Source organism: Labeo rohita, chromosome 11 (genome assembly GCF_022985175.1).
Source record: "Labeo rohita strain BAU-BD-2019 chromosome 11, IGBB_LRoh.1.0, whole genome shotgun sequence".
In the NCBI taxonomy this organism is placed as follows: Eukaryota; Metazoa; Chordata; class Actinopteri; order Cypriniformes; family Cyprinidae; genus Labeo; species Labeo rohita.
The window spans coordinates 27,763,915-27,790,621 of record NC_066879.1 but is presented as its reverse complement, the minus strand read 5'-3'; the positions used below and the strand labels follow the sequence as shown (position 1 = coordinate 27,790,621).

The 26,707-nt window shown below is 39.4% G+C and overlaps 1 protein-coding gene across 3 annotated transcripts in view; it reads left to right on the top strand.

Moving 5' to 3' along the window:
• The window catches only part of foxp4 (forkhead box P4), a 145,532-nt gene that overhangs the window by 54,682 nt on the left and 64,143 nt on the right, over positions 1-26,707 (top strand). For all 3 annotated transcript variants that reach the window (XM_051122586.1, XM_051122585.1, XM_051122587.1), the window contains exon 3: positions 12,073-12,162. In XM_051122586.1, coding sequence (XP_050978543.1) covers positions 12,073-12,162 — 90 coding nt within the window. The remainder of the gene's footprint in view (positions 1-12,072; positions 12,163-26,707) is intronic.

Below are 26,707 nucleotides of genomic sequence, written 5' to 3'. Positions count from 1 at the left end.
AAAAAGAAAGTGGGAGAATGGATTTAGTGATTCGGAGAGAGCCGTGAGGAATGGGAGGGGGAGATTTAGGTAATAGTTGAAGTGGAGAGGAATTGAGGAAGGATGGAGAGAATGAGGGGCAGAAGGAGGAGGGTGGTGGCAAGGGAGGGAGTTTCAGTTGATGCAAAGGGAGGGCTTCTTTTACCCTGAGTACACTTCCTACTGGACTCCACGTCAGGAAACAGCAGCCATAATTGACACTAATTGGCATGTGTTTTTGCTGTCTTAGCTTTAATCAACAGATGAGGTGGAAAGAGAGTAAATTGTCAAGGACTGGTTCCACGTTTAACTTCTTAAAGAAAAAGTGAAGACTCTAAAAGTGAAAATTCTACCACATTACTGCAAACCCCTATAACTTTTACTTCATAAAATACTAAATCAGATATTTTGAATTAGGTATGTGTTTTACAGAGCCACTAAAGAGACATAATTTGCTGCTTGCTAGCAGTAGCCTGTTACATTACATTACGTAAAATTTAATTTACCACATAAACTGAGTAAGAAGAGATGACTGAATGGTTTGCAAATCCTGAGCACAAACATCTAATCTTGTAAAATGTGTGGTAAGTACTGCTGCTCCGTAGTAAACACAGAGTATGTGTGATCATGAATCTCGAAAGTGAAAGTATAATGCGAGCACGCATTTAAAAGCGATTTTAATGCCCTGCATTTTAATAGCGGCTTCCTGATTCTTGCAGTTTATATACAGTATCATTACCTGATGATGAAATTGTGAGAGAAACCATTGAAAGATATATTTTCCTCCCATTATGTATTTATTCCCTTTAGGGTTTTTGTAGTACACGTCATTTCCTTTCCGGACACGGTATTTGGATTCAGGCACATCGCTATGTTAAATATTCAAGTTGTTTTGTCACACAGCAAGAACATATTGTGGCCAGAAGTTGTCAAACTCTTTAAAAAAAAAAAAAAAAAAAAAACGATTAGTCAAGCATTGGGGGTCAGTAGTTTTTATTTAAACATTAATGAAGTGAATTAAATTGATTAGTACAGGATTTGGTTAGTATGATTAGACTAAATGTCAGTAGAGACGGTTACAGAAAATTTCTAATTTAAATAAATGTTTTTTTTAATTTTCTGTTAGTCTAAAAATCCTTCACACACTCTTTCCACAAAAATGTTAAGTAGTACAAGTTTTTTCAGCACTATAAAGAAATGTTTCTTAAACACCAAGTCAGCATATTAGAAAGATTTCTGAAGGATCATTTGGCACTGAAGACTGGAGTAATGGTGCTGAAAACATCCTTCAGCTTTGACATCACAGAAATAAATTGTGAAAAAAAAAAATGTTTAAATAGAAAATAATTATTTTTAATTGTAATAATACTATACATTACTATTTTTACTGCATGAAATAGATCAACCTACGCAATTATCTATATAATATGTGTACGCTAAGCCTGTAATTGAAGTATTATTGACTGAAAGTCTTGCACATTTTCAAACCAAATATGACATGAGAAATTTAAATATGCAAATGTCATATTGTATTTCCATTTTATAGAAAAAAGCAGCTTGGATGTTCTTCAAAATATCTTACTTTCTACAGAAAAAGAAAGTTGTTCGGTTTTGATACAGGTGAACTACAGGTGAACTATTACTTTAACCACTGTGATGCACGCACACACATCTGGTTTATTATCTTTGTGGGGACTCTCCATAGGCGCAATGGTTTGTATACTGTCCACACTGTATTTTCTATCCCCTTACCCTAACCCTACCCCTAAACCTAACCCTTACAGAAAACTTTCTGCATTTTTACTTTATCAAAAAAACTCATTCTGTATGATTTATAAGCTTTTGTACCCATGGGGACCGCAGGCTGGTCCCCACAATGTCAAAAATTTCAGGTTTTACTATCCTTGTGGGGACATTTGGTCCCCACAATGTAGCAAAAACAAGTACACACACACACACACACACACTTATGTACTTACTAAGCCCAATTTCCTTGCCTTCAATGCCCACTTAGAACTCAGTATTGTGCTGTGTAATGCAGAGGCCTAACCTTACGCCATCCCAGAAGCCCCCGCACTGCGCTCAGCTTAAGAGACCCCTCCGCTCTCCATCTCTGTCCTCCCAACGGCCCTCTCCAGGCTCCAAAAAATGGAGAACCCCCAGGGGAAACAAAAAGAAGATGAAGAAAAAAGCAAAAGAAATATGCACAGCGCCACTCTCAAAGTTGTTGCCCTGGTAACTGGTGAGGGCGAGGGACTGCAAACAATGAAGCCAGATCCCTTTTTAAGTGTTGCTAATTAGCTTGCCTCCGCTTGCTCTTTGTGTTTGCCATCTTAAAAAGAGACTAAAGTCAACAGGGAGAGGCGTCGGGGAAGAGAAGAGAGAGAATGTTGGTTTCTATTTTTCTTCTCCTTAATAGCCAAGGGTGGAGATAGAAGTGAGATGAAGGCCGCTTTGTGCTGAGCGACGCGGATTGATGATATAGATTGATGCTACTGATGTAATTGAATATTGATGAAGAACATGTGAAACCTGCAGCTGGTTCGGTTTTGTTGAAGGTCTGCTGAAAGAAAGTGTGTTTGCTTTGTCGTATTCACATGGTATATTGCTATAAGAGATTTTGAGTATTGGTAGAGGATACTACAGTAGTACTTTTCTTTGGCCCTCAGTATTTGTGCTTGAAGACATGAGATGTGAGCACACGATTTATTCCCTCCTAACTCATCTTCAAGCCTGTTTGTTCTTTTTGGTTATTTTCTGAAGATCCGTATCGCATTAGCCACTACCTGGTTTAAAATCAAAATCAAACTAAAAATATGAACTTTATATTTTTAAGTTCTTCCCCAAGCTAGTGGTTTCGAGAGTTCCTCAGTTTAAACAATACAATGTATGTGTTTTTTATTTTTTTTCTAGCTAGCTTGCTTTTGGCAACATCCCGAGTGCGCATTATTAATTTTTTCTTTATTAATAATAACAAAGAAATGCGTTCCATATGTCTGGTTTGGACGGGAAGCCCTACTGCCAGTTAGCACTATCCTCATCACAGAGACCAGGTCAGTCTGTTTAGCATGTGTTTGTAGGAGGACGGTTTTGGACCGTTTCCCATTGGGCAAAGTCAGTCAAGCCGTGACTCACATCGCACCCCAACACCTTCATATTGCCCCGAACCGTCCCGGCAGACTCGCTCCAAGATCTTGAAAAGCTCTCAAATACGACAAGACCTTGAAAGTCCATTTTTGCTTATTAGTTTTTGCAGTCCGCACAGCAGAGAGAGGTTGAAACCCTATCAAGTAGAACTTTGTTTGGCTGCCAGAAGGGCGGTGTTAAGAAAACCACAGCAAAACTGCCGTGCAATTGCCATCAATTAGCCGGCTGTGCGGCTGCCGAGGCTGGAGGATTTCGAGACGACCCGTATCCTGAACTCTCCGAGCTCTCTCTCTCTCTCTTTCTCTCTGCGAGCTGTCTGGATGTTGAACTCTCACTAATGCTGTGGTCCTCAGCACTACAAAGTGAGCTCACGGTGCCAACAACGAGGTAATGATGCCCAGAGAGCCCAGCCATAGTGGATTACACTTCCTCTTTTGCTCTTTCAGTATGGGACATGGGGATAAGTTACTGCCGAGAGAGACACCAGGTACATATGAGCTCATTTGAGCCTCTTTCACTGTTCGCCTTCCCCTAATGAGTTCAACAGCCATGCAATCTTCGCAATCTTTTTCACAGTTTTCAAAAACAAAATCTCTGACATCCGAAACGCCGCCGCTGCTGCTGATATCATGTTGCAGCTCGTATTTACTTTTTTTTCCAGCAGCCTTTTTGTTTTAACATTTTTGGGGACTTAGAGGTGAGCAACGCACATCTGGAAAGCAGCAGAGGCAGCAAGTTTCAAACAGGTCCCCTTTGTGAAAAATAGGATGTGAAAAAAACCAAAGCGGTCAGGGTTTTCAAACATTACAGCATATTTTGAAGTTTTTTCCTCCCTTAGTTTTATTTTTTTATTGCCTTGGCTTCAATTCACCCTTTCCTCATTTTAATGGCCGATGGGAGTCTGCTGTAGCCGTTTAAATTTTAAGGTTTCGGCGTAGCCTTTATATTGCGGAAACATTACATTAAATGGCAAAAAGGGACAGCGGCGGGTGTTTTTAGATGATTTCGCCATTGAATAATTCACTCGATTTTGCCATTTTCAGATGCGTGTTCTAATGGATCCGAACAAAAACAAATGTGACGAGTGACTGCGAACCGCACAATGAAACAGGAAATGGCAAATTAAATCCAGCTTGGGCCAAAAAGGAGCGAGACGGGGGGAAAAAGGAGAGAAATATGGTCAGAAGTGCAGTTTATTTGTAACCCACCGTGAAATTGGACAGCTCTGCAGGCTACGACTGTAATGAGTCATGGGGACCAAGTTAAGATCTACGAAACCTTGGCCCGGGCCTGTAAACCCGATCCCGTCGAACAACCCACACCTCGTCCCGTAGCCCGGGGTGGACAGCTGCTAACAGGCCCAGTATGTCTGCCTGAAGCCACTGTAGACGAAGCTCATTTGGTCACCAGCTGTGCCGGAGCGTTCCAGCATTAAAATAGAGCAAGTCTGGTTCTCCGGCAAACAATAATTCATCCTTTGGTGATTATCGGTGCAGATAGTCTCTCTGGAAAGTGAAGTTCATACTGGCCAGGCCAGCACTCCGTAAGCGACGGTGCGTATCGCTTTTGATTGTGTGGACAAACACATCTGCGGTGGCAGATTCCACTGGCAGCTGACAGTGATGCATTTGATACATTACAAGCAACCGCTACTGAAAGCCACGCTTCACGTAAATATGCCATTCAGATACAAAGCAATCCCGCAAGTTGTCACACTCGTGAGTAATAAAGCGGCTGCCGTCAGGAGTGGCGAAAGGAAAGAAGCGGGCGCATTGTGTGCCTGTAGTTACTCAAGGTTTGAAGAGGTTGTACAAGCAGGTATGATTATTTTTGCCAAATCCCTCACATGAGTGACGTTTTGGATGCCGGCTTGTATTACATCTGTGAAAGTTTTCTTTCATCTCGCCCCCCCTCTTCTTCTTCTGTTTCTCTTATCCAGTGCAAGCAAACAGAAACAGCTCAAGACTTCATTTTTAGACACATTACAAGGCGAAAGCTGAACTTCCTAATTCCACAAGGATCAAGCCCGAACCTCAAAAGAAGCAGCTTTTGGAATAGCTTTACTTTTCCTTTAAGGTTGAATGGCACCGGTTGGGGAAAAAAGGGCGCCTTTGTCTTCCTCTCTCCGCTTCTGATTCGGAGGTGGCTATCATGCAGGGTGCATGCTGAACAAAAGCACCCGAGTGTAACAAGTCCTCCCAGTTTGTACCGCTGAAAGAAGGTTAAGTTCGGTTCTTTTTTCCCCTTGGTGCGACGCAGGATGTTTTTTTTTTTTTGTTTTTTTTCTAAACGTTCACATTCCAGGCCCACCTTAAACACTGTTGATGTTGAGTGGGGGCAAAATAAGCTTTGGCTAGTTATTTATGAACTGCCGTTCTGTAAATTGGAAATGTATTCTGTTTTCACACCCTTAAAATAGACTTTTTGTGGCATGTTTGGGTTTGTTTGTAGAGCGTCTGACCACATCTGTCTGTACGTGTGGTTGTAGCATGAGGTAGGTAACATTACTCACATGAAGAGCACACCCTGTTGCTTTCCTAAACAGTGTGAACAAATTACAGAGTACATTTGAAACATGTTTTTTCTTCTTCTTCTTCTTCTTCTTTTTTTTAATAGAAAACTGACCTCACCTATTTGTGTTTAGTCTAAAATTTCACCACAAGGCCCTGAGACACTACAATTTGTTTGTAGTATCTGTGATTTTCTATATTAATTTCTCTTCAACTGTTTCAGATTTATTTTTATTTATTTCTTTATTTACACATCAAGAATAATATAAATTCATCTATTTTATCCTTAGGATTTTAGTAGAAACATCTGAGGCAAAGTTTATACTTCGTTAAGTCTCCTGAGCTTTGTAACACAGGTATTTATGAAGTTAGGACAAAAACATTGTTGTGTCAAGTCACATTGTGACATAATACCTCAAAGCAGCCTCGAGTGCGGGTAAATATGCCATTTGGCAGTAGAAGCCAGAGTGTAAGTGGAGCATGCTGACAGGGGTTTATTTAAGAATGAATTAAAAACGCAGCGCTGCGGCCCTGAGGGAGGCCACCACTGTTACTTCGTTGACCTCTAAAGGGTCCTCACTAGCCAACTATAAATAACTGCACATCATATCTAACTCTGATTGGAGGTGGGCACAGAGGTGGGGGTTTGATTGGTCAAATGTGTGGCCAGCAGCAAGATCTGATTCATAAGGTTGATGTAGACAGGCCAGTTGGAAAGACAAACTACATTTATTTAAGATCTCAAATGAATGCAATGAGATAGCCTAGAATGCAATGAGATTAAACAGACAACAAATGAAACTTTTTCTCAGAAAAAGACTTAAGTTAAAGTCTTAGTAATCTCACCTGTCTCATCTAGTCTAAGTTTTAGAAAAGAGCAATGACTTAGACTTTGTTTCGGTAAGATCTGTTTAATGTCTCATTTGTTTCTCCTAGGCAGCAGTAAGATTAAATGGAAAACTTTTTTTTATTTATATACATTTTGTGTAGTTTTATTTATATTAGGAGTAGTTTTTAGTATTTATATTTGTTTCTGAAAAATAACCCAATAATCATTCATGAGATTTCTTTCTTTCTTTTCTTTATATTTTTGATTTCTTGTTTAATTACATTTTTGTATCATTTCATATAATACTTAGATATTTATATATTTTTTATAAATATGTCTTTTATGAGAAATACCCAAAAATCTTGAAAGAGAAGACATTTCTTACACTGTGCTCTGACTGATCAGCCAAAGACTTACTTTTTTTTTTCATCAACTATTTCTCATCAAAATAGTTCACCCTAAAATTAAAATTTTGTCATCATTTACTCACCCTCATGTCGTTCCAAACCTTGTGTGTTTCTTTCTTATGTTGAACATAAAAGAAGACATTTTGAAGAAATCTGGTAATCAAATAGTTGATGGTCCCCATTGACCTCCACAGTGTTTCTTTCAATCTTTTTTTTTACATTCATTTTGTTCATTTTATATTATCTATACACTCTTACTTTGACAAAATTAGTTTTGTATTTTTATTTCTCTTCTCTTTTTTCCCCCTTACTTTTTTTGCCCGTATGTTTGTTTTCTAAGGACTACACTTTGTTTCTTTCTTCCCGCCTCTTTCTGCCCTCATCTCCATCATATCTCCTGAGCTTCTCCCAGCATACAGTGGCAGTCTCAGTCTGTCTTCAGCTCTGGATCCGCCAAGTCCGGTAACATGATTCCCTCTGACCCTTCATGCCACCCTGGCCCCCCTACCACTCCGCCGCCATCCACCCACCCACACCCATGGACGGCCCACCGTGGGCTCTGTTTTTCTACGGGGGTGGTTGCGGGGGGACGTTGCAGGCGTCAACAATGGTTCTCTGTCAGCGATGATGGATCATTCCAGCATATGGTGCCCACCTGTCCGCGGAGGAGCCGACTTCACTGTTTAGATTTACAGGAGAGAGAGAAAAAGCGAGCGAGCACCCCACGTTCTGCCCTCTCCCTCATTCTCACTCCCACAAACACAGGCGGATTAGGGCTCCGATTCATCACCTCCCAGTTGTGTTTACTTAAGCAACCTGAGCGTAATGAATAGAAGCTGGGACATCCAGAAAAGAGGCGCGCAATCACCCCTGTTTGTGTGTTTTACCGCGTTGTTTTGGAACGTCAGTCCTGGAGCGGCTCGAAAATTTCATCGGCCGTATTATTATTGGACACGGGCGCGTCGGTGCGCGCGGACGCGACTGTCACAACTTTGTGAGAACGAGAGCGAGTCGTACTACGTGCGTATGCCAAAGCGAATTCTTCCCTGTTATTTTCCCATAATGGACCCTCACCCGAGGGCCCCCCTCCTTCCCTCTCTCCTGCAAAAAGAAAAGAAACCCAGTTGTCAGCCATTTTTTCTGAAGCCCGTTAAAGAGGGGAGGGTGAGAGCCACGAGAAAAAAGGAAAAGAAAGAGGGGGAAAAGAGGGAAGAAGAGAGAGCCCCCCTCCTAAATCTCCCTACACCCACCCCTCCGACCACCCTACACCCTCCGGCCCACCCCCCCACGACCCTGCTGAATTAAAAAATGCTCTGTTATTAAAGGCGATGTCAGGAGTGTTGATTTACGGGGGGGGCCGATGACAAGTCAGAAGAACTCACACACTGTGCTGCTAAGGCCGCCAAGCTGGGCTCTGACCTCTTCACCCTCCCCTTCCCCTCTCTCTCTCTCTCTCGCGTTCTCGCTCTGGCTCGTCCGACCGCCCGCCCTGCACTGCAATAAAACCTGTCTAACTCAACAGCACAATGGAACTGTTGTTGGACCCGGCCAGCCGCGGCCTCCCTCATATTTTCTTTAAAGGTGCAGTGCTCACCAGCGAATGCCACAAGGCTTTGGGAGAGAGGGAGATAAGATGAAAGTAGGTGAGCGAGAAGAAAGAAGGAACTCATGTTCCCGTTTGAAATCTGGATGTGTTTTTCACTCCCTGCTTAGATGTATGGATGGAAGTTATAAAGCATTTTTTCCCCCTGTTTGTACTCCAAATCTTTTTTTAACCTCCACTGTTCGTGAAAGCAATAAAATTGGCAAGTCAGACTCAATAGATTCTCCAGCCACAGATCGGAGCCTCTCCCCTGTTGCTCACAGAGACTCGCCGCCCCAGACGCTCTCATTCTGGGCCCGTTTAGTGCCGCCAGCCTCCGGTCTCGCTGCTGAGCTCAGTGCATTGTGATTAAGACCAGCCATACTGACCACTTGTTCATCATTAAATATTGTGGCTTTCTGCTTAAAGGAATAGTTTACCCAAAAATTATAATTTTTTTTTTTTTTTGGTCTCTCCCCGATGTCATTCCAAAACTCATATTATACATTTTTTTCTCCGCAGCACAAAATGAGATCTTATAATATCCAAGCAGCTCGTTTTGTTTAAAAACAAGCTCCAAAAAAAAAAAAAAATCAAAAATTGGAAAAAAAAATTCATATAAAAGAATTGTAAAATGGTCCATACAACTTGTGCACTACATTCCAGGTCTTCTAATATTTCAAATCCCTGTCTTTTCCTCACATATTAGGCCTTTACAAATTTCTTGTCTATTTTCATTTTCTTTTCTTTTTTTTATTGCAGCTCAAACACCAAAAAGTGATGTATAATGGCAAAAATGAAAGGAAAAATAAACACAATAAAAGTTCCTGAAAGTGATTTATAATGGCATAAATCAGATATATAAAGAAAGAAAGCATTGTATAAATGTCATAAGCACATACTTTCATATACACATTACAGAATCTATAAGTCTTCTACTGTAGATGCATTTGATAAACCAATGCTTTTTTGTTACTTGTGTGCTTATTTTCCCTTGTTTTCTTTTATGAATTCATATACTTCAGTTGTGATTTTTTTTTTTTTTTTTTTTTTTTTGCATGGAGAACAGCTGTTTGGACATGCTGCTTAGCATCTATTTTTTTTCTTTCACGAGAGAAAAATAAATAAAATTTTTGAATGAATCTTTTGTATAAGGAAAGGTCCATAAAAGAAAGCATGAGATGAATCCAAGGTGGTTTTAGCCTAATAGTTGAGGCTGGACTGGAAACACAAATTTAGGGGTGGTCCTATTTAGGGGTGACCCAGTCACTGCCAAATTACTGATATCACAATCTATCACTATTGCACCCCTGAGCAAGGCACTTAACCTCTGGTAGTTCCAGAAGGGGCTGTGCATTAAATTAGCGCACTGTAAATTGCTTTGGATTAAATGTGTGCACTAAACGGCTACCATTTAATCCAAATAATTGTGGCGTTTATGAAAATCAAAGAAGAGTTTAATAAAGTGGTAATCAGTGTGGCAGTTTTGTCCAATTGTTGATCATTGTTGCCAGACAACCATCTGGTCCAAGTTGTCTCTGGTTGTGTGTGTGTGCATGCGCGTCTGTAAGAAATAATTCACACCACATGCCATCAGTAGAGTGTGTATTCTCAAAGCTAGTCATAGCTGGGAGGTGCTGCCGGTCACTTTAGCTTATCCAGCCCTCCGCTGAGGTCATGTGCACAGATGGAGGGGGGTTGGGGGGTTCCTGCACAGCATGTGTGTGCATTTGCGAACATGTGTGTTTGTGTGTGTGTGTGCACGCCGCTCAATTGCGACCTCAGCAAAAGTAGCAAGTGCTCTTGATGCAGATGGTTTTCATCACACCGACCACTGCATGTTCTCTCTCTCTCATGTGCCGATTGTATAGGGGGCCTCTCGCCTTTTTTGGCCCCCTCTCTCTCTGAAACCCCCACCACCCCCTCTACAATAAAAAAGACAGAGGTGTATCTCTCTTAAATGGATTGGCACCATTTATTTAGAGGGTCCTGGACTGGGCTTTGAAATACACCCTCCCACACATTTAGCCAGTAAGTACTTCTGCAATTGATATAATGGCTATTAGTGCTAACAGTCTATTACTGGTATCAGATCAGTGCTAAATGACCATGTTTTGAAAGGATATGTTTCCCAAAAATGAATATTCTGTCTCATATGACTTCTGTGAAACTTGGTTCTGAATATTCATGCTGCTTTGCTCCCTACAACGATAGTAGAGAGTGACTAGCCATTGTCAGGCTGGAAAAAAAAAGTGGTCTGTATGACACTGTATTACATTTCTGAAGCACTGAAATCTCATTTGTGCATAAGTTTGACACCAGATGTCACTGATTCTTGCAGTATTCATTATTCATTCAAGTTTGGGGTCGATAAGATGTTTTGTTTTTTTTCGCTCTTTCATGCCGATAGTATGGAAGCCTGTTTCCACCATTCAATAAAAAATTAAAAACGTAAACTCTTTTACGATTACAATTTTGAGAAAAAAGTCAATTGCAAGCTGTAAACTCTCAATTTTCAGAAAGTCACAACTGTGAGTTGTAAACTTGCAATTCTGAGGAAAAAAAAGTCACAATTGCGAGACGTAAACTCGCAATTTTGAGAAAATTCACAGTTGTGAGTTATAAACTCGCAATTCTAAGAAAAAAATATATAATTGTGTGACGTAAACCTGCAATTTTGAGAAAAGTCACAATTGTAAGTTTGCAATTCTGTCAGAAGTGTAAATTGCATGGACCTCTTTAATGCTACATTTATGGCACTATATCCCAACATGAGGATGAATAAATGGTGACAATGTTAATTATCTCTTTAATGACAGTGAATGTTAAACCATACAGATTTGCTTTCAAAGTAGGTTTACAGCTGGCTGAACTATTAAAGCTGCCTTAAAATGTCTAAAACTTGTATAGTTTATAGTCTAGGGTCTTTTCAGTTAGCATATGCATCAGAGTACGACTCTGATTTATGTTTGGTGTCAGGTCTCTTTTCTTTTTTTTTTTTTTTTTTTTTTTTTTTTTTTTAAGAGGGCCACCCCCCAAAAAAAACTTTTCATAAATCAATATTTACTATGTAACCTTCCTCTCTCTCTTCAGGGCCAGGAAGCAAATGTGCATCCTGATGGCGCTCTTCAAAAAGCTGTTTGCCCACTGATTTACTGTTGCCTGGTGTTTTTGTTTTGAGAGGCACATTTTGCCATTGGACCAAAGATCCTGTTCGGGTGCAGTCTAAAAAATATTGCCATCGTCTGTACGCAGGGTAGCAAACCGTCGCCACATGATGTGGGATGGACCTCGTAGCAGGCAGTGCGGTGAACAGATGATCTGAAGGAGTGTGAGGGGAAAAAGGGTGCGGTAGAGTTACAGAATTGCATTTTCCCTCCCAGTCTGAAGAGAAAGCAAGGCCCCCTTTCTGACTTTTTACAGGAGGGGCCCCACACACTCGGGTTGGCAAACAGGTGGGGCCACCGTGCAGTGCTAAGTGTATCCCTCCTGTGATTTTGAGGAAATGTAAGCAGAGTGCAAAGGTGTGTGTACGTGTGGTGCTCACCACTGTGTTGTCTGGGTTTCTTGTGTCCACAGGCCCTCCAGGCAGCACGCCAGTTCATCCTCCAGCAGGCCACAGGACTCAACTCCCCCAGCAGCAATGAGGTCAAACAGAGCCCTGTGCAGGTACACTCACATAACAAAGATATCTCTTTCCTCAGTGGACAAACTAGTATTTATGCTGAATATGAGATTGAGCTGAAGAATGAATGCTGTATCATGAATGCAGACAATCACATTTGCTGAGTTTTTAATACAGTAATACAATAAGCTTTCAATGAAGCAACTCGGCATTCCTTCGTTATTGATTCTAAAGTGACATTTTTGAATTAGTAACCGTTTGGACTCAGCTGTTAAACTGTCAACTTCAGATTTTAATCCCTAGCGGAAGGAAGTAGTTAGCACAAAAGAGGGTTTTAAAGACACTTTGTTGTTGTTTCTTATGTATTTACACACGTGTCAAATGGTTGTATAAACGGAATATCACACTTACGGCCGTACCATATCACAATGCTACTTGTGTTATATTGCTCATTTATGTTTATGATATGATTTATTTTATTATTTCTTCATTCTCCTTTTAGGCCAGGTTATCTTTTCAGAGTAAAGACCAGTTCTTTAGTAATACACTGTGTGTTTTGCTTGCATGTTGGAAATGTTTTATGTAGTTGTTTCTTCTCTTTGTAAGATATGCAGTCTTCATGCCTGCCATGTTGAATTGGGGCAGTGGTGGTAACTGCCTGCTTTAGCACACCCGTCAAATGTGACAAGACGCACTTGCATGTTTATACCAGAGTAAAGCTCTGCTATCACAATCATAAAGCATGCTTCTTCCTGTATAAACACAGTTGTGAGACTAACACAGACTGGCATATAGGTAGAGATTAAGGTGCACTTTTGATTTAGCCTGATAGAGATGGAGGAGAGGGGAAGTAGAACAAGGCAACCCCTAATACAGAGCAGGAAAAGAGGGGCGGATGCAGTCAATACGAGCACGGAGGTGAAGAGTAGAGAGTGCAAGTGAATGAACGAGCGAAGGGGTGTGTGAGAGCCGCCCAGTTTTTCAAATCATCAATAATCCAGGAGGAATGCTAGCTGACAGTTTAAATGACCGTGTTGAGAGGTTTTCCCTTCAGGGTAATTAACATTATCAAGGAACAGCAGGTTACCTCGTTAGTGGCGCACTCATTTAATTAACAAACCACACTAATTAGATTGAACCCTGGGCTGAAGTTTGCTTCAGTGTGCTCGTCGAGCTAAAGAAAGTCAAGAAGAGGAAAATCAAAGGAACATTTTTATCAGAGTCCCTTTTTTCACAGGTTGCTTTTTTTGTTGATGGACTTTTTGGTGATTGAACAGGTTTAGCTCATTTCCTGTTTAAATTGTGGTTTTTGCTAATGAAAACATCACTTTTACTGTTGTTTATATTTAGGGGATAGTTCACTTAAAAGGATAGTTTCCACACACACACACACACACACACACACACACAAAAACAAATATACAATAAAAGTTACTAGACTTTATTCGTAATATCTTCTTTTGTGTTCCATGGATGGAAACAAGTCATACAAGTTTAAAACAATGTCATTTTCATTTTTTGGATGATCTTTTCCTTTAAGTATAAAACTTCAGTACTTAACTCTTCCCGTATTTTTTTGGGCTACAGATGTGCCATTTGTTTAGGAGACTAGGAGTGATATTATGCTGCGTTCACGCCATATCGTAATTACCGTAATTTCGAGATGACAACATGTGACATTCTACTCGGAGCTGTTCACGTCCTCAGACTTGGAATAATGCTTTTCTATGGCAACACTGTCAATGCCTAAATAGAGCCTACGTTGGTCAGATGGTACAGCGGTCATATGGTACAAGTCGTAGCTCTCAGAAGACTCCCAGTTCACAAATTACGAGTTCTACGAGGACGTGAACGCTTTTTACAAGTTGGAATTCCGATATGGCGTGAACGCACCTTTAGTTTCATTTAATTTAATTTAATTTATTTTCTTTGAAGAAAAGGGCTGAAAAAGGCTCTAAACATATCTAGGGATCAGAACATTGTGGAGACATGCTTTGCATAAGAGCATAGTACTTCAGGCTGGATGTTATAAAGCAGCATTCATACACACAAACACTCACCATGATTTGATGTGTTCTATAGTTTGACCCACTGACCTCTGTCGACCGTTGACCCTGCAGTAGAACCGCAGGTGAGGCTCTTTGTTTGGGCTTCTAGGAGAACCCGAATCGACCTTAGCACAAGCCCACCCTGAATACTGATAAAGGTGAACCCTGAGATTCTGCTTTGTAGTGTCACTTCCTTATCCACTGCTTCAGGGCATCAACCCTCAACCCTGACCCTTCCCTGCCACAGTCTCTGTACATTCCTAGTTCTTCTGTAGGGACTGCAAACCGCTCCTTGTTTGTGTCACTATAGAGTGTTTCCATTAATCTTGACTCTGAAACAAGAAAAATGTCTGGTGTGTAGATTTACGAGTCATGTTGGAGGAAAAGATTTATTTTTTTTTTTTTTTGTAGTTACAAGTCATACCACTTATGCTTTTACGAAAAGGCCTTCAGCTGTTCGACAGCTAGTCGCTGTTATTTCACCTCTCCTTTAACTCTCAGGGTCTTATTTCAAATGCTTTTTTAATTTGTAAAAGTCCTCAGGTTCAGCAGGGTGTTTGAAGACGCTGTCCAATAGTAGGGAAAGCAGGGCATGGAAGTCATTTGAACTAGTCAATGGACTTAGCCTGACAGAAAATGGCCGCCAGTCGGGTTAACTCCTCGCAGACTCTGTTTGAAGATGTGAATGCAGTGTGATGAACAAAGAAATCTTTTTGTGCCTGATAATTAGATTTTTCCTCTTCATCACTAACAAAGACGACAGAAGTTACATTACAGAGGTTTTTGCCTGAATCTTCCAGAACCTTGGCCATGACCAACAGGTTCTTTCCTAAAAACGCTGTATTTGGCAGTCTCTCATTTTCGCTTAATATTGTTTGTCTTTTTAGGATAGTGAAGGCTGAAGAATCACAGGTTGTATGTAAATGTATGTGTGTTTCACCAAGGCTGCATTTATTTAATCAAAAATACAGAAACATAATATTTTCAAATATTATAGTTTAAAATATTTTCTATTTTAATGCATTGTAAAACTATAATTTGTTCTTGTTATGGGAAAGCTGAATTTTTAGCTGTCATTACTCATTCTTCAGTGTCATATGATACTTCAGATATCATTCTAATATGCTGATTTGCTGGTCAACATTTCTTATTTTTATCAATGTTGAAAACAGTGAGCTTACTATTTTTGTGTAAACATTGGTACATTCATGATTCTTTGAAATAAGATTTATTTGAATTTTTTCGTAGCGTTGTAAATGTCTTTACTGCCACTTTTGATTAATTTAATGCCTCTTTGCTGAATAAAAAGATTTATTTTCGTTTATAATTTTTTAAAATTAGCAACATAATGAAATCCACATTTTTTTTAAAAGCTCCATTACACTATAGGAGTATTTTTATCTCTGTGTGTGTATAAGGTGATGAAAAGGACATAGAATTTATCATCATGGCTGTACAGACCCATTTTACATACACGCACACACGTGGCTCCAGTCCCATCTCTGTTGGTAATTGAAAAGAAAAAGTGTCCTCTTTTCATGTATTATTGAGGACTTCGTTTAATTAAAAAAAAAAAATGAAAAGACTCATTAGAGACATGCTAATTAGTTTCCTTCTCTTGAGCGTTGATAGAGAGAAGCTGCGTTGCCACGGTAGCACTAGGTGAAGGGAGCACCACATCCGAGATGATCCGATGGAGAGATGAGTGATGCCAGCTGGAACCTCCACCTCTGAGTGGTCAAGCACTTTGGGCTCATTTTTATGGCATGAACTTTGAAAGTCCTTTGACCCTAATGAAAATTTACCTCTCGTATTTGTTCTTGATCACAGTGAATCACAATGCAGCGCTTGTCATGCAAATAGCCACTTAAGAGCAGGTTTGGATAAGAATTCTTTGTCGTTTTTTGGAAACCGACACGTATACAGACACATCGAATCAATGGGGAAAAAGACCATCCGTACTGGACGGAGCCCTTTTTCTTGAACTTTTATTTTTGAAAACTCTCTGTTTTGTCCATTAAGTGGAAATGCTTAGTTGGCACTTTTTTTTTCCTTTTCAAAGAGGCTGTTTTGGAGAGAGAGAGGGTTAGAGAGGTTGACCCAGAATGCGAGAGGCCTGACAGATTGAAGACGGCGAGAGAGAGAGAGAGCGAGAGGAGAAACACCCAGGGCCGGGCTGGCCGTTTCAGAGTTTGGGTTTGAGCAGTGGAGTGTAAAAGTCCATTTTTTGATCTGAAACATGAGTGAAAAGTGTAATGAACGCGGTCGATAATGGGCTTTTATATTTCCGCACCCCAGTCATCTCTTCTGTTGTGTTCCACTGGAAATTTGTTGTCATTTTTATTCTGGGGCAGTGAGGCGTTAGATAGAGCCACAGATGTGTGTGTGCAAGGGACGTCCACAGAAAGCGAGGGACTAATGGAAGAGGGATATGGAAGACGGAGCGGTGGGGGGATTTTCCACTTGAACTTGCCCGACTCGGGGCACTTGCGCGACGGCGGATTTTCTTTTGTCCGAATGCTGTCCGAACGCTGTCAGAGAAAGCGGTCCCCAGACGCGAGCTCTGAACTGGGTGAAAATAAGCAAGTGACAGCCCAGAATTCTCTGCTTCCCTGGAGTCGCTCAGCCCTGCAGCCCCTGGTGGCTGGCTTTTATTACACACCACATGCACAACGCCAAGCCATCGCAAACAAAACCGCCCGCAACACCACCATGTACTGTATAAAAAGCGCAATATGATAAATACCTGTGGGAGGTAATGGGGCTAACTTGCGGGGGGGGCGGGCGGCGATGGGGGTTTTAGATCATTTTGGGACAAATTAGCTTGTGAAAAGGTGGCTGTGTGCTCCAGGACTCCTCTGGAAGACATCATCACAGAGCCACCTGGTAACAGCGCCTGCAGCCTTTCAGCGGGCCTGTTATTAAAATGACAGGCCTCTTTAGCGTCGCGTCCCGCTCAATAGTGACCCTTCACTCTCCACATGCAGGCTAATATCTTCCAGGCTTTTTGAAGGTGGCGGTGTGGCTGTTTAAAAGCTCTCCTGCCCGTTCCCCTTTATGCTAACCCCACCTTATCGCTTCCACCTGAGAAATGTGACCTTTTGCCCCCTCCTGTCAGGATTAAGAGAAGGGAATAATTCTGGTGGAACAGTGGAGGCATTTTGTTCTCCTGTTCATGTGTTGATAAACACGTTGATGGGGGAAGGTTAAATATGGTTGGGAGAGTTAGCATTTAGCAGTTTAGCACCATTGTGAAGTGCAAAGGATAGTCATAGTAATATGGTGGAGATGAAAGGTGAGCATAAGGTTAGTAAAGCAGCAGTTTAGATTTGTAACTGCTAATGGGGTTTGCTACAGCCATGTTATCAAACACTGCTACTTGTTTGCAACATTATGTACATTGGACATTATCACAAAATAAACCCTGACAGGGTGGCGCTGAGAGGTGTGAAGGTGTTATTTTGCGATAATGGTTTTGTGTGTAATACCGTAATTATTATTATTTTTTTTACTTTACATCATTTGTGTATGTGTATGTACATCAGCAAATTCCAGCGACAAATTCCAAAAGATCTGGCCGGTTCTTAAGCGCTGAACGGTCTCTGACACCCTGGTGCTCACTTCTCAGAAAACATTGACGCTAATTTTCAAATAGACATTATCTTTATTAACAAACTGTATATTTAAAGTCTAAACAAGTACTTTCTCACCGAACTCTTAAAACTACATTCCGTGAAACAAAAACAGTATAACTAAAAAAATTATAGTTGATTAGGGCATCCGCCTTGACACTCACTTTCAGAAATATCGTAAACAGAGTTATATAAATGGTGAAACAGTTGGAGTGCTCATATCACTAGAATATTGCACTCCTCTCAGCCTATCGGACACATTGTGTTCTGTGTGTATGTGGAGAAAAAAAGATATGAAAAAACTATACAGTTTTAAATTTGTCAAATTTAACATTCAGTTATCTTGCATATAAAATATACATTTATTTATTAATAAGTATTTTTTTTAAATAATTATACATTGTATATTTATATAATTTATATATATATTTGCTGTGTGTATATAAATTCTAAACTATACATTTATACAAAACAAACTAAGACTAAATATATAAATAAGTTACATTCAAAAACAAATTATAAGGACAAGTGTCTTCCTTAAGGACACACTGGTTATAATCCTTGTTTCACTCCTTGCAGTGTTGTTCTTGCAGAAATCCTTGCATCTCCGATGCTCAGCAGTTCCTTGAGTTTTTTTTTCTTGTGCTGCAGTCTTAGTAATTCCCTCCTCATATCTGATATCCCCCATCCCTCCCATTTTTGTTTGGGTACACCCTGCCTCCATTCCTTCTCTCCCTGTTTGCCCCCATCTCGGACCCTTCTGAGCCTCCATAACCCCGGCCTTAACCTCCATCCTCCCTCCCCAACGTCTCCCTCTCGCCTCATGGCCCAGCGCTTGGTATTGGTTTGTGAGGCGATTAATGGCACTGTTGTGTAAATGAGATGTGACGGCTTGTTTACCGGCTTGAGCCCGCGGGCAGTAGACTCACGAACGTGCCTGTGAATAAACTGATCATAATGGCCATCAGCACAGACTGCAGGTACCCTAGTGCAGGAGGAGAGAGAATTAGAGAGTGCGAGTTGTCGGTTAGGCAGTCTACAAGTCCTCCATCGCTGAGGTGAGTAATTCTTTCTGACGGGGGTAAACAGCGCTAGAATGTTGTCCCGCATGTGCATGGATGCCCGCGTGTGATGTCTCCTCTAGTCATCTCCTTGTCATTTTTTCAATTATCCCTCCCACTCCAGTGTCCCTGCGGTGTGCCGGTGAGCTTGAAGGCGGATTGTTGAGATTGACTGACTGTGGTGTTTATATATTCATTATAACTTTATAAGCCTCCATCTTTCTCCATTACACATGTGCGCACACACACTAAATGTTCCCATTTGCCATGTTTCATAGCGCCACCTATTGTCAGATCCCCCCAGCTTTTTTCAGAATCTTGCTTTTATATATATAAACATATAAATTCAAATAGTGATACATGATACATTGGTTATTGGCATATATCAGAAATGTTCTTAAAAATATTGGTGTTGACTATAATGGATATTTAGTGCATACTGATTTCCCATTTATATATTTATTGATTGATTGATTGCATCGTATGCCATTATTTTTCAGCAAAGGTGTTTGTGTGAATTCATAAGTTTAGTTTGTTTCATGGAGCTGCTATTGAAAAAAAAAAAAAAAAAAAAAAAAAAATATATATATATATATATATATATATATATATATATATATTTATTTATTTATTTAATTTTGTTTTTGTTTTTTAATTGCTTTTCTTTTCGTTTTCCAGTTTGCTTTGGGTTTTTTTTATTTTGTAATTTGTTTTTTCTTTTGTTTTGTTACAACTATGATTGAAAAAGAGAATTCCAAGTATCTGCGTCATCTAACATTGACTTAATCTTTAAAAATTAAGAGATCCTCCAAAAATATAATTTTTTTATAATGTGCATTATAATGTTATGATGCCTGAATTCGCTCGTAGCATTTAAAAGTTATTTTTATCTATTTATTTATTTTTATAAATTGTTATAGAATTTTAGTATCTGCCATTTATTGATTGTTAGTCATAACATTTGCCAGTTATGCCAGTTAATTCTATTGGATAAAAGTTTAATATTGATTCACCCAACAAAATTTGATGACATTCGAGCTCAAGACGTGTCAAACCCTGTTTGCTGTTTTCTTTTGTGGAGTGTCTAATAGATCTAGGATGTCCAAGATGCTTACTTCCTGATTCCGATTCTGAATATGTTCTTTTCCATACAATCACATTTTTAACAACTGTTCCTTTATAAGATTGTGTGCTTCAGTAAGACTTTATAAGTTGGTCCTCTTGTTTTCTAGCTCACCACAGAGGGACAATTGTGTTTTTTATCTGTTATGTGACACCAGTCTCAGCTTTCTAGAAGAACTGAACACTTCCTGCGTGTAAACCAGGATTTTAGATTTGGATGACCAGAACTCTGCACTCTTTACATAGTCGAAAGTGAATCTTTGGCCACCTTTCCACACAAGCATCGCTTTGCCATAATTCATACTCCTAAGTCTGAGCCGAGTTCCTTCGCAGTCTTTAAAGCACTAGACCTTTGTGCTCTTCTCTAAATTCTTCAACTTTAAGGGCCGTTTATCAGATTTTCCCCCTTCTTTATATGGACGAGTATATTATTCCTCTCCAGCTATAAAAAGCCTTTCAAGAACTCAGCCAGTCCCAATTACGGCTTTATGGAGCTGATTTGCCACGTCTGTCCAAAGTTTAGTAACATGTTTTTATATGCTTTCACTTGAGGCTCTTTCGCCCACTTTTTCTCCTGCTCCTGTGTGTGTGTGTGTGTGTGTGTGTATGCACCATGGCACTACATGTGATAATTACCCTGTAATATGGAATGGCAAAGAATCCTCCAGAGAATGGAGATGCATTCATCATCCATTTATTTAAATACCATAATTTAGTGTACGGCTCATTACTGGGAGGTTGACCTTTCCCAAAATGAAGATCTCTCCTCTATACCTTTGTACTCGCTGCCTGGTTTCTTTTTTTTTTTTTTTTTTTTAACTTCCTGAAGATTCTAATAGAGATAAATACAAAGGAGTTGATGAGGAAAAAGGGTGTAGGCTATCTATCTATCCATATATCTATGTATCTATCTATACTGTTCATATATGAAAACTTTCAAATTCTAATGCTGTTTAGCTGTAAAACAGAGAGGCTATTAAAACATTTCTGTTTTAATGTTCTCAAACTCGTAAGTTGTGAAAAAAGGGTGGGAAGGAGGAAACTTAATGGGCAAATAAAAAGTGCATTTAAATCATTGCTATATTTATGATGTTGCATTATTAAATATTGCCAGACAAATCATTCCAAATATGTCATAAATATTCGATATATCACCCTTCCATCCATCATGCTTTAAGCATCTTTCAAATCTTCTTTGTGTTTTAGTTTACTCCAAGTGCAACAAGCATTGATTACCTTGCAAGATGTGGCACAACTCCCAAATCTATTTTTAAACGGCAAATAATTTGAGTGGCCACTTCATTAGAGCCGAAACGGTTACAACTTATCGCTGAATGCATTGAGACGCTCCGTATATCCACACTAATGGAATCAGATTGAATCCAGGAGCACAGGTGAAACAGCTCGGGGAAAAAAAATGCTTTTAAGTGCTGATGGTTTTAGTTTAATGAAAGTGAGTCATTTGGCAGACTGACAGTATATTGTGCTGAGGAGGATTTGGTATTAAAACACTCTCACTTGTTCCGGTTCAGACCCCACATAAACCACACAATGTCGGGCTTTGGCCGTCTGTAGGGTCATGAGAGATTCACATCATCGTCCTTGCGTCTGTGTTTTAAAGAGCAGAGGGTGGTTGATAAGACTGATTGTAATTTATCAAGGCTGGAAAAAAAGGAAAAGCCAGATTAAGGCTCATTGGAATGCATTCTCTGTCCTTACTACTTCCTTTATGACCCTCCGGGACGCATCGCTCTTCTTGCAGCTCGGCTTCCCTCTCTCCTCTCTCTCCCTCATTTCCCATCTCTTCTCTTTGTTAATCAGTTAAACTCGCTCTTCAAATAGCCCCTCTAATTACTGCTCCGCTCCCTGCGAACGGCCATCTCCCCCGCTGCTCTCTCTCTCTCTCTCTCTGTATTGAAGCTGACCCCTGTCAGTAGTGGGTAGCTCTACGTGGTGCGTGCGGACAGCGCTGGTGAATCTTAATGGTGGTGGGAGGCACCAGAGGTGCCACTGAAGCTGGCTTATTAGCAGACAGTCTCAGAAGCTTGTGGAAATGGTTTTAGGGGATGGTCATCATATATTATGTGCTTTCTCTTGTTCAGATGCCACGCCACTTATAAACCCAAAGGTATTGGTGAGTGTGAAAAGAGTTTTGCTTGTATAGATGGGCTACATTTACTGAATGTGTGTTTTACCCTCTACTTGATCAAAGGTGGATGAGATAAGTGATAAGCACTGAAAATGACCCTCTGTAGATGATCCTTGACCTGAGAGCCACTGATTGGTGAAGGCTTGCAGGTTGACCTGCCGTATTATAGCATAAGCCCTGATATTATTTGCTTTTATTGCAGAACAAGCTACATGTTACCATTCCTGTTCATATCAAAGGCAATTGCTCATGCAAATTTTTTTTTTAAGGTCAGTTACCTGAACTATAAATGCCATTTGACTAATTACAGACAAAATTATATATTAAAAATTTTAATAAAAATAAGTAATTGGGAACTATTAAAAATAGGCACTTATTATTCATCTATAATATAATGAATGTAATAAAATGCAGTGATTTAAATGTTGCTTGCAGAATTTTTTTCAGCTACTGTCAGTGAAGAAAGATGCTGTTTACCCACCCCCCCATATAACTATCATACTAGCCAAATCTATAACTATAGTACTATACAAACGAAAACTTATAACAATAGTTTAACTATATAGATAACTATAGTACTCTAGTTACATCTATATAGTTAAACCTTGACCTCTTTGGTACAACCTCCAAAAATGGCCCGATGAATAGATAAAAAGAGGAAACTGATCATTTTACGATTTAAATTTGAATGTATATTTATTTTCCCTTTTTTAACTAAATATATTTGAAACATTTTATCACTTTTATATTTTTATGTAATTTATAAACAAGTTAAAAAGTACAGCATTTATTTAAAATAGAAATCTTTTGTAACAATATACACTACTGTTCAAAGTTTTGGGTCAGTAAGTTTTTTTTTTTTTTTTTCTTTCTTTCTTTCTTTCTTTCTTTCTTTCTTTTTTTTAAAAGAAATTAATACTTTTATTCAGCAATTGTGTTCAGTTGTTAAAAAGTGATAGTAAAGACTATTGTTTTTCTATTTCTATTTTGAATAAATGCTGTTCTTTTTAACTTTTTTATTCATCAAAGAATCCTGAAAAAAAGTATCACAGTTTCCAAAAAAATATTAAGCAGCACAACTGTTTCCCACATTGATGATAAATCAGAATATCAGAATTATTTCTGAAGGATCATGTGACACTGAAGACTGGAGTAATGATACTGAAAATTCAGCTTTGCATCACAGAAATATTTTTGTTTTGAGGTATATTAAAATAGAAAATCACTATTTTAAATTGCAATTATATTTTACAATATTACTGTTTTTTTCTCTATTTGTAATCAAATAAACACAGCCTTGATGAGCAGAAAAGTCTTCTTTTAAAAAACAGTAAAAAAAAAACTAACTTCTGATCCCAAACTTTGAAATATTTATATATAAATTTTAAACATATTTTATATACAGATACAAACAATATTATTATTTTTAACTGTATTTTATATTAAATCTTTTTTTCTTCAAAATTGTCTTAATTTTGTTTTTAAAAAATGCATATATTTGAAAGCCTTGTCTATTTATTGCAGCCCTGCTATAGGCCAAGCACTCATCCTTTGGTCAGCCCTTTACTGACAACACATCTCAACAGATCTCATTATTTGCTCTCGTTACATGCAGACAGAATGCTTTTTGTCTCTGTTTTTAAAATATAGCAAATGAGTGTTCAGGCTTGATAATTCACAGCAAGGTGCTCGCCGCTCATCAACCAAAATATCTCCCTCGCCTTTTCTTTCCGGTTGCATGTTAATTTAAAGAGAGAAAGCGAAAAAAATTGAAGAAAAAAATTAAATGCATTTAATAAATGCCTGACTTCAAATGGTTGGGGTTTCGGGCTCCTCTATTACTGGGTCTATTCAGCGGCAAATGAACGGGGGGAATCATTTATGGGCGAGAGACAAAGCCGAATGAAAATATAATTCCGCATTGTGCTGCGCTTTTGTTAGCGGCCGTCAAGTCCCTAATGGCGCGCTTTTGTTTTCCTGCACTGCTCTGAAACCGTAGTGTCGAATTGCACGGTGTGTAATGGCCCGCCTTTGTGATATTAGATTATAGGGGCAATTAATGGCGTCAAACCTTAACAACTCAGCATTCAGGCGGCTCGTCAATCCCACTGTCGCGCTGCAATAGAAGGTGTTATAACTCTGGTAATTATTACGCCTGCAACTTGAAAATGTCAATGAACGTGTGTATAAAATAGAATGTATGGGTTGTCACCGCGGGAGAATGGGATGCAGAGGAGCAATTAATTACAGGTTTTCATTTCGCTCTTTCCCAGTGACAAGCAGCCGCGCGTGGCAAATTGGCGTGACGCCAAGCGCCCGCCACGCCGAGCCCCCTCTTTTGCCCTATCTCACGTTCTGACTCCCCCGTCGTGCGCACAAACAACATGGGCGCATACGCCACATCCCGCCCTCCCCGGCCGGCCTGCTGCGGACTCTCGCCTGGGATGGCACCCTGGCTTTGTTTCAGACGCCTCTTCCTCTCTGGGTGCACGCACTCGCTTTCAAAGCTGTAATTGTAGGGCCCTTGATGTTTTATAACCCTTGATATAAGTCATCAAAGGTGGGTGCCTGATTTTTGGCAGAGGGCCCTCGATGGCATCAGATGCATGATCTCATCAGCTGAAATGTGTCCGTGCTTGCTAGCTTTAGCTGTGAGCGCTAGTCTAACATAGCCTCACCTGCGTCACGCCTATAATTAATCAAGGTGAGTGGCACGCCAGCCCATAAAAAGAGTCTGTCTTGTGGGGCATAAGTCATAGAGAGTAAAACGGTGCATAATTTTGCCTCTTTTTCTCTGTCATGGATTCTGGGATGAGAAACCCAACCCCCCACACCCCCCCCATTGTAAAAGATACGGATGGCTTGTTTGATTGTGATAGAGACGTTTACAGTAAAATACAGGACAGTCACCGATAACCGTGAGGTGAGCGAGCGTGAGCTTTCATCCCTCTTTCCGGCGAGAAAAAGACCCGGTGTTCGTATTTACCGTCAATCTTGTTTACAAAGTCAAATCAGCCCTTTACAGATTTAATTTGCGTCTGACAGCTCTCTCTCTTCGTCTTTCCTCTCCTTATCTTGCCCCCCTTCCTCCGAGCCCTCGAGCTCCGAATAGATAAACTGCTGAAAATATGAGCGCTCAGGCGCTACATGAAAACAAATGAATGCAAATATCAGATCGGACTGGCAGTGGACTGGGAAGTCGTCACGCCGTTGCCTGTCTGTTTTATTCCCTTTGAGTGGAAAATGTAGATAAATGTACGTATTATGCGGGATTGTAGTTTGCGCTCGTGTGTCAGCTTCAAGCCAGCCGTTGCCTGTAAATAGCTTTATTTTTATTGAGCAGTTGCAGGGAGATGATCAGTTCTGGCCCTTGAGCAGTAAATAGGAAAATAAATGGAACGCCACAGAGCGGCTGTGTGTGTGTGTGTGTCGGTGGAAGATCGCTAGTTGCATTCGAGGAAGCAGCCGCAAATTGTACTGGTGGAAATTGCTGGCCCGTTAAAAAGCTGCCCATAAGTTCACTGAGTGGCCGGTCTTACTGCATTAAAGGATGTAATCATGTATTGGCGGCCTGCCTTCGGGCTTTTTCAAACCATCTCTCTTGTACACACACTCACACACATAGAGAGAGAGGATGACCATGACCAATATGAGAGTTTCTGGACAGTTGATGGACTGCCATGAACCATATTTGGCCAGTGTTGCATCTGTTGGTCATGTATGTATGTTTTTATGCCTTTCAAACTTAACTTAATCAGTTGGCTAATGGTTAGATGAGATTTTAAGAGGATTTAATAGTCTGGGAAGCATTTAAAAAAATTGTGTTGATGTTGTTTGTTTGTTTATTTTGCAATGTATCCCAGTCTTTCCTTCAATGGTGTTTATAAGGATTTCTAAGTTTTGTGTTTCATGGAGCTGCTAATTAAAAAAAAAAAAAAAAAAAAAAAAAAAAATAAAAATTTGTATAATTGTTAGCATTTATTTATTTATTTATTTGTTTTATGTTGTGTTTTGTAATTTGCTTTTTTTTTTTATTTGTCTTTAGTTTTGTTTTTTTTTGTTTTTTTGCAATGTGTCATTATTTTCCCAAAAAAAAGGGTGTTTGTTTGAATTCATAATTTTTGTGGATCTGCTATTGAAAAATAAATAAATAAAAATAAAAATGTGTGATTTTTATATTATTTTATTTTATTTTATTTTTTCATTTAGTTTAATTTTGTTTTGTAATTTGTTGTTTGTTTGTTTTTGTTTTGTTTTGTTTTTGCAGTGTATGTCATTATTTTCCAACGAAGGTGTTTGTGAGATTTCATAAGCTTTGTGTGTTTCATGGAGCTGCTATTGAAAAAAATAAATAAATAAAAATAACAAATTTTACTTTTATTATTTTAATATTTTCTGTTTTGTTTTGTAATTTGCGTTTTTTGTTTTGTAGTTTGTCTTGTTTTTGTTTATTTTTTTATTTATATTTATTTTTTGTTTATTTGTTGTGTTTTGTTTTATTTTTTTGTTTGTTTGTTTGTTTGTTTGTTTTGTTTTGTTTTGTTTTGTTTTGTTTGTTTTTTTTGCAGTGTATGCCA